Source organism: Lactuca serriola, chromosome 1, assembly GCF_051521515.1.
Source record: "Lactuca serriola cultivar US96UC23 chromosome 1, Lser_US96UC23_V15, whole genome shotgun sequence".
In the NCBI taxonomy this organism is placed as follows: domain Eukaryota; kingdom Viridiplantae; phylum Streptophyta; class Magnoliopsida; order Asterales; family Asteraceae; genus Lactuca; species Lactuca serriola.
This window is the reverse complement of record NC_136408.1, coordinates 233,002,364-233,010,977: the sequence shown is the minus strand read 5'-3', so window position 1 is coordinate 233,010,977 and position 8,614 is coordinate 233,002,364. Positions and strand designations below refer to the sequence as shown.

The 8,614-nt window shown below is 30.0% G+C and overlaps 1 protein-coding gene across 1 annotated transcript; it reads left to right on the top strand.

Annotated features, from left to right (window-relative positions):
- The first annotated feature begins 2,840 nt into the window (after window positions 1-2,840).
- Window positions 2,841-7,998, top strand: LOC145049877 (vesicle-associated protein 4-2-like). Its single transcript, XM_078998220.1, has 7 exons — window positions 2,841-3,259; window positions 4,517-4,587; window positions 5,533-5,614; window positions 5,734-5,852; window positions 6,882-6,959; window positions 7,518-7,637; window positions 7,724-7,998. The coding sequence occupies exons 1-7, from the start codon at window positions 2,989-2,991 to the stop codon at window positions 7,781-7,783; spliced, it is 801 nt and encodes a 266-aa protein (XP_078854346.1). The 5' UTR covers window positions 2,841-2,988; the 3' UTR covers window positions 7,784-7,998.
- The last annotated feature ends 616 nt before the right edge of the window (window positions 7,999-8,614 follow it).

The following is an 8,614-nucleotide window of genomic DNA, read 5'->3' as shown; positions in this document are numbered from 1 at the left end:
CTTTCCGTGATGTCGCTGTTGCTCAACCTAGACTTTCCTGCAAGTCAAGCACCTCTCCACATACAAGGCCACATCCCGCTTCATGTAGGGCCACCGATAATTAATTCGGAGGTCTATATACATCTTACTCGCACCCGGATGAATAGAAAATTTCGACCTGTATGCTTCCTCCATCAGAATCTGACGGGTGCCTCACCAAATACGGAACCCGAACTTTCTGATGAAGGGTCAATAATCCCCAACTATCATAATCAAAAGAGGACACCTAACCCACTATGCACTTTGTTGATGATTATGTTGTTGAATCCTAAATTGTTGTTGATTTCGTTTTTCTCTACGTACATGTTGCTGAATTCTTGTTGTTGCTGTACTTTATTTTGTTTTCCAACTATAATAATGATACTTTCTTGCTGAAAGGTCACAAATATATGCTGAAATATCATAAATTCTTGCTTAAATGTGCTAAATTGTTGCTGAAATGTGATGGATGCAAAATATGACCCAGTTACATGATGAAATTGCCGAGCAATTGATGCAAAATACGGAATGAGAGTTATTAACGTTTGGTTGTATGAAATTTATTTCAAAATGTTATAGTAAGACTAATTTGGTTGTATCAATTTTATTTCAATGTTTTAAGACTACAGTTATTACATTTTCGGTATTGAAAAACTATTTCCCGTTTATTAAATCAGTTTACTTTAATTTTTTAATATCTACAGCAGCCTGCAGATGTTAAAAAACAAAAACGCTTTTTATTACACTCTGCAGCCGTTTGGTCCACCTCTTCTGCTGCAGAGAGTTGCAGAGATGGTCCATAAATTTTATAAATTTTTGCTTCAAAAATACAAACACCTTACTTAGTGCCGACTTGGAATACCATTTGTGTAGGCAACCGGTTGAAAACACGATAACTTTTTGAATGGGCAAAAATGCACAAATTTAATTAAATATGCAGTTTTAGTGAACACAAAACACCCAAAACACCCAAAACACCCAAAAGGATCAAATTGAATATTTTGTGCAAACTTAAGCACTTTTTATAGCGTTACTTTTCTTTTTAGTAAGTATAATTTATTGTTTTTTACAATTTCTACCTCCCGATATGTTGCTATTTGTTTTTAAAGGGCATTATTAACGATCCGATTCGATAACCATTTGTATCGTTTTGTCGTTAGGTTGGATATACATAAGTTTTAATCTTGGATTCGCCATTCCCCGATTAAATATAGGTTTTAAGTGTCAAGATACAAAACTTATTGCCACCTCTACATAAAATGTCATTTTGGTAGCCCTAATAACTGATGTTCGGTAATTGCCTGCCAGCATCACAGGTTCAAATTTCCTTAAAGTCAACCAGGTTAGGCCGTTTTCAATACGTTGTGACTTGGCAACGCGCTTACGACGTCGTTCTCATGACTGAATACTTTGACCTCACGGACGTGTGGAACCCACCCACCAGTCTCACAAATGCCATCATTATCCCGCTGCAAAAGTTTTATATTTCACTTTACTACCTCAGCATATTCCACTTGTCTAATCAGCCCTTCACGTTTATGACTTCTAACACTTTTTTTAGTATATTGAAACCCAAAAAAAGATAAAACTTTTTTACATTAGTATCGATGAAATATGTTTGGTAATTTACTAAATTAGTATATAGATTCAAAATGTAAACTCTTAAACTTGTATATAACCACAAGGCACAAGTCTTTAAACATGACCTACATGGAGGTTTTGTCGATGTGAAAAAACCACTTAATCGTTTTTTAATGCATAGAAGAAATGGATCAAATATCTAATAGTGTTGATAAAACATCAAAAAATATTGTTTTATTTGAGAATCTATGTATATGTAAATCTATGTTTTGGTTATGACTCATATATACAATCAAATCAAGAAGATTTAGGTGTGCAATTGTTTGTAAAAAAGATTAATTTGATTATGACATATGTATCTCGATTATATTACTTAAAAATAGTTTAAATTTACATTCAATAGGTCATATGTATATATTGGTTTAACCAAAATCAAAATAACTATTGTTTGCCCCAATCATATTAACCCCTTATTAATATGATATTACATATTATGGAGTTTCCAAACATTTTTCTTGATTATATAAATGTGCGAATTAACGAACAAAGTCTATGTTTCAAATTTGTGCATTATTTTAATTACTTAGAAGCCATTGCAATTTAATCCCCACAAATTGGTCATAAAACTTGTTGATGGAGGCGTTCAAAGGTTTAAAGGTGAAATTTACTTCTTTCTTTAGTTTATGGAATCTAATGGATTTTTAAACCATCAATATGTTAATATTTAAGTTTGTTGATTCCCATAACTTTTAAAATAATATGGTGATAGGTATTTTATTGTAAAGCGATTTAGTTTGTTGACTCTCATAACTTCTAAAACAATATGATGATAAGTATTTTATCGAAAACAAAAAATATAATCATCATCTTGTCAAATCTATTTATGCCCAATTTAATCTTTTATGGGTACAATCCCTTCAAAGCATGTAGTCATATTTGTTTTCTTCATGTTATAAAATTATAAAAAACATAAAAATTCATTTAGAAAATATGAAAAATATTGACACTTCTATCACTTTGCTCTATATAGAGACACTAATAACTAGATAGGAACGATTGAAATTTTTTTGTTAGACATGAATAATTTTTTGTTAGACATGAACAAAAATATGGAATTGAATATTTTCAAAGTAATTGGCTAATGTAATACCTAAACAAAAACTTGAGGGGTGCAATGTGAAAATTGCATAGAAAATACTCCACCTTTTCAAATCATCGTGTAAAAGGAGACACAACGCGACTTGTTCGTTGCATTTCCAGACGCCAAGAGTCCATGGATTTCTAGGGAAAGAGAGAGAGAGAGATAAAGAGAAGCATTTCCGAGAGAGAAGAAGCTCTTGTTTATCATACCTGAAATTACTCATCGGCGGATAGTTTAAGTTGCCGGTGATGGCGATGGTCGACAATAGACCTCCGTCTGAAGGCGGCGGCGGCGGCAAAGTTTGGGGATTATTTAAGCTACCGTTTCGAAACACAGGTAACAGTACGACGCACACGACGACGTCGTCTTCAACGTATCAAACCGAAGGATCGAACACTCAGAACAGCAATAACCACCAAGGCTTGAGTGCGAGCAACTCTGTCTCTTCGGTGGCTAGATCTCTGCTTCCGACACGTCGTCGTCTTCGGCTCGATCCAAGCAATAAGCTATACTTTCCCTGTATGAACTCCCGCCTTTATTTCCTCCATTTGCTCTGATTACTACTGATTTTTAGCATAACTGTTTATGAATCCGACTTGTTTGATTATAAATTCCGATGAGATCTAGGTAATTGTTGAGATTAATTTCATTTTTTTTCCTTTTGGTCTAATTTCCACTCGAGAAAATTGTGTGTGATATGAAATTAGTGAGAGCGACGTTATTTCTTGCAGAATGCCTGATAACTGTACCTTTCTATGCCTAGCTCCCATACTTTACCTATAATTTCGAAGTTCTTGATATTGTTAATCGCTGGTTTTCTCCAACGAGTATTAGTTTAATTATATGGCCTATATGATTTATGAACAAGTAGGTGAGTTGCTTTTCATAATCAAGTCTTGTTAGTAATTACAATTCAACTCCACATCCACCAATTTCCACTACTTTGTCCTTTTCTGGGTAGAATTCTAATTATGGAAAGAGACATGTGTGTATCATATATTCATATGCATTTTCTACACATTGGAATTGTGGTGCATAGGGATTAATGTTTAATATGACCTGGTTTTATTTACCTTTTTGATAGAATACATGTTTACAAGTTTAGTAATTGATGAAGTATTTAACGTTAAAAGGTTATTAAAGATTCATCATGGAACAAGTTGTGAATTATGATAATATTTTTGGGAGATCTTAGAACTGTTGCCATTGAACTAAATTTGCAAATTGAAAAAAACTCTATTTTCATCAAGACCTGAAATTACAAACAATTCTTAATGAAAAGAAGCCTATCGAGACACTTTACAATATATTAAAAATAAAAAAAGGAGAAAAAGTTCAGATTGACATAATTCATACAAACTCAACAACAAAGTGGAATCAAGGTTGTTGTGTGTTGTCCCATTTGCCAAAATAAAAGGTTGACTTCTGTTTACATGTTTCTTAATAATAATTAATGTCACTAGGAGTTATTAATTACTACTTTAATTATCAGTTATATGCTTTTGACCTTTTAGCTTTTTGTTGTTGAGCATTTTTTCATTTAATTTATTATGTGGATGTGTGAGTGCTTCTTTACTTATATATGGGTAAAAAAATATAAGTATGTTGCTATTTTGGATTAAAAATAAACTACATTGATTTTATTGGCAAATAAATGTAAATACAATGCTATTATGGGTAAAAAGAAAATAAGCATTTTGGTTAAAATTTAAAGTACATTGCATATATTAGTAAAAAGTGAAATCATTTTTAATTTTATTTTTTAAAATTTTGTAGATGAACCTGGTAAGCAAGTCCAAAGTGCTATCAAGATAAAAAACACAACCAAGTCTCATGTTGCTTTCAAGGTATGACTTTAAATATTAACATTGATTTAATAGCTTGTTATTTGATTAATAAAATTGTTATTGAATTATATGATTTATTAATAAAAAGTATTTAATTTTTAATTTGATAAAATAAACCTATCTGTATATAGTAAATGTGTACACAAATTGTATGATTCTATATTTGTTGTTACACTAGCAATTAAAGAAATTTTAAAACAGTTGTCGTTTACAAATTAAAAATAAAAATATACAAATTTGATAATCGCAAATGTCTTCAATAAATTATCAATGTATAATTTGTAGTTTTAAAAAGTAAAATTTTTTTTGAAGGTTTTTTTTGTCACTTGTCACATTCTCATTCAAATTGCCAAATGTCATTTTGTGATTATTTTTTTCTATTTTATTAAATTCTACATAATATTATAATGTAATAATTGTAATAAATGGATATCAGTTTCATTAATTAACTTACCTTTTAATTTCAAAATTCCCAAAATTAAAGCTCATTAGTTTCGTTTATTTATTTAAATTTAAAAGATAAAAAACATTTCCATTATAATAATTCATTATTTTTTTTTTCTTATAAATTCAAAGTTCTCAAATATTTTGATCTTTATCTTTAACATTTTTTTTTCTTTTTTAAATTAACCCATGTAATACATAGGCCTCACAATTAGTGAATGATTTAATAAATAAATGTAATACTGTAAAATATTAATCTGTTCTATAAATATAATATGGGATCCACATTGGTGACGTGGCATTGCAAGTAAACTTGCAAAATTATGGAAACTATAAAGACGACTTCCATTACGAAAACATACATCAAGTGCAACATATAGTTACCTATCATGTGCAAAATGACTAAAACATCCTTCTATTTTATACACATTTACAAAATTATAATTAAGCCTAAAAAATATTCCATCATCTGATTTATGATTTTTGTTTATGTTTCTTTAGTTTCAAACAACTGCACCAAAGAGTTGTTTCATGCGTCCCCCTGGTGCTATTCTTGCTCCTGGAGAGACTATAATTGCAACCGGTAAAACTTCTAAAAAAAACATTTTTTTTTTTGTAGATTTTATTTTTACTTAAAAACAAACATTGATTTTTAATTATTTTTATAATAATTTCTACTACTCGTTTTAATGATTTTTATAGTTTTCAAGTTTGTGGAGCCTCCAGAGAACAATGAAAAACAAATGGACCAAAAGAGAAAAGTGAAATTCAAAATCATGAGTCTGAAAGTTAAAGGAGTCATGGATTATGTGCCTGAGTTGGTGAGTTAAAAACTTCATTTAAAATATGTTTTCTCATTTTTTTTTAAGAGTAAATTACACGAATGGTCCCTATGGTTTAGGGTAATTTGCGCATTTGGTCCCTAACTTATTTTTTTAACTCGGAAGGTCCGTACTGTTTGTTTTTGTTACACACTTAGTCCTTATCTTATATAAAAAGACTATTTTTCCCTTGATTTTTTAATTTATTTAAATAAACATACCTCCAACCCCACCCCCTCATCTTATCTTACTCACCTCATCATTTTTCTCTATTTAAATAATAGTCTTTTTAGGTAAGACAGGGACTAAGCATGTAACAACAACAAACAGTAGGGACCAAGTGCGTAACAAAAACAAACAATAGGGACCTTCCGAGTTAAAAAAATAAGTTAGGGACCAAACGTGCAAATTACCGCAAACCATAGGGACCATTCGTATAGTTTACTCTTTTTTTAATTTCATTGAAAATCATTTTTTTGTCATCATTTGTTGTAAAGAAAATACATAAAAAGTGGTTTTAGACTTTTAGCTATACAATTTTTTGTAATCACTTATAAACAAAAAAAGGAGAGTTTCAAAATGTATAGCAACAATGTACTACTTTTTATTGATTTGTTTAATATAAAATCTCTACTTTCATGTTTTCATATTACAACATTATAAAATACGTAAAAAGTGTTTTTAGATATTTCAAAGTATAAGCCCTTTTTAAGTTTTTATTTTTATTTTTTAATTTTGAAAATACAAATGACGTAACAGAAAAATAAATGAAATTACGTTTGCTATTTCTTGCATTTAAATCTAAGAAATAATTTTTTTTTGTATTCATTCATGAGAAATAAATTCGTTATATTTAAAAATGAAAACATTTTGTACAATTTATCATAAAAAGCTTTATGATTTCGTGCAAGCGAAGGTTTGGTAACCCCTTTTTTTATTTTTCTCATGTTTTTGCTGACGTGTCAATGTGGATGCCACGTGGCAACCATGTCAGTTTCATGATGCTAATCCAATTATTTTGTGACTCAGTTTGAAGAGCAAAAAGATCATGTCGCTGTGGAGCGGATATTGCAAGTTGTTTTCCTTGATGCCGAACGTCCAAGCCCCGTAAGTCCAAATTACATTTATACACTTGTTTATTTTAATTTAGAGTAAATTACATGAATGGTCCCTATGGTTTGAGGTAATTTGCGTGTTTGGTCTCTAACTTATTTTTTTAACTCGGAAAATCCCTATTGTTTGTTTTTGTTACGCGTTGAGTCCCTGTCTTATCTTAAAAGACTATTACTTAAATCGGAAAAAAATGATGGGGAAGATAAGGTGAGGGGTTAGGGTTGAGGACGTGTTTATTTAAATAAATTAAAAAATCAAGTGCAAAATTGTCTTTTTAGGTAAGACAGGGACTAAGCGCGTAATAAAAAACAAACAGTAAGAATCTTTCGAGTTAAAATAATTTAGGTAAGACAGGGACTAAGCGCGTAACAAAAAACAAACAGTAAGAACCTTTCGAGTTAAAAAAAATAAGTTAGAGACCAAACGTCAAATTACCCTAAACCATAGGGACCATTCATGTAATTTACTCTTTAATATGAAAAAAAAAAAAATCAGGTAAGTAAATGGTTTAATTTAATTGAATAAAGGTTGTTGTGTTTTGTATGTTTTAAGGCTTTGGAAAAATTGAAGCGGCAGTTAGCAGAAGCGGAGGCTGCTCTTGAATCCAACAAGAAACCTGTAGAGGAACCCGGCCCTAAGGTCATCAACGAAGGCCTTGTCATAGATGAATGGGTCAGTTTCACTTTTCTTTTATTTGTTTATTAATATTAATATTAATACTATAAAAATAAATAAATAAATATTTTTGTTTATTTCAGAAAGAAAGAAGAGAGAGATATCTGGCTCGACAACAAGTTGAAGGTGTTGACTCGGTATGATAAAAAAAAAAGTTCGTTTCTTAAATCATAATCGTGTATTTTTTTTTTTAAATTAATTTTATTTTAAATGTTTATGTTGCGTTGTTTCCCCCACTCAATGCTAAGGTTGCATAAAACGGGTGGGTGGTTGATGTTTTTAACATATTTTCAATGTAAAAAGCTTTTGTGAATTCAGTTCGTCACTTAAGAAATATATATATATGGCTATACGTATACATGACTGTTTCTTTTCACTTAATCGAGACAAAATGAATTACTGGGTTAAGCCAAAAAAAATAAAATTGGCTTAGTGTATTAGGTTACTAACCTTTTATCTATTGGTCAATCTTTTTTCCTCCAAACTATTCGTGTTAAAATTGATGAATATTGTGGAATTTGATTTTATTTAACACAAGAGTAAAATGGTTATTTAGTTGTATATTATCTAAAGAAATAGAACTTATATACAAAACTTTAAAATTGATGAAAATTATTGGTGACCATGAATATTGTGAAATCTGTTGTTTCTTTTTTTGGTAAGTAAGCTATGATCATTTAAATCTGTTATTATTATTTTTTTTTGGTATGTAAGCTATGATCATTTAGTCTCGTTTCAAAGATTTATTAGTTCGAACATTATATATACAATATATTTCATCGTGACAATATTAGGATCATATTGGGCAATTTTATTTGTACAAGACTAAAAGAAAAAGGGAAAATGATTTAGGAGAGTAACTACCTCTTATCCGTGTTCACATATTAGCAACTTCTTCTCTTTTGTACATAATAAAGCAACTAACTTGTTTTAACTGTTTAAATTACACCAATATTACCAGTTAATACCTGTTT

Coding starts and splice junctions, on each gene's coding strand:
- LOC145049877 (XM_078998220.1), top strand. CDS start 2,989: ATGGCGATGGTCGACAATAGACCTCCGTCTGAAGGCGGCGGCGGCGGC. Junction 3,260..4,516: donor CAATAAGCTATACTTTCCCT/GTATGAACTCCC, acceptor AAAATTTTGTAG/ATGAACCTGGTAAGCAAGTC. Junction 6,960..7,517: donor ATGCCGAACGTCCAAGCCCC/GTAAGTCCAAAT, acceptor GTATGTTTTAAG/GCTTTGGAAAAATTGAAGCG.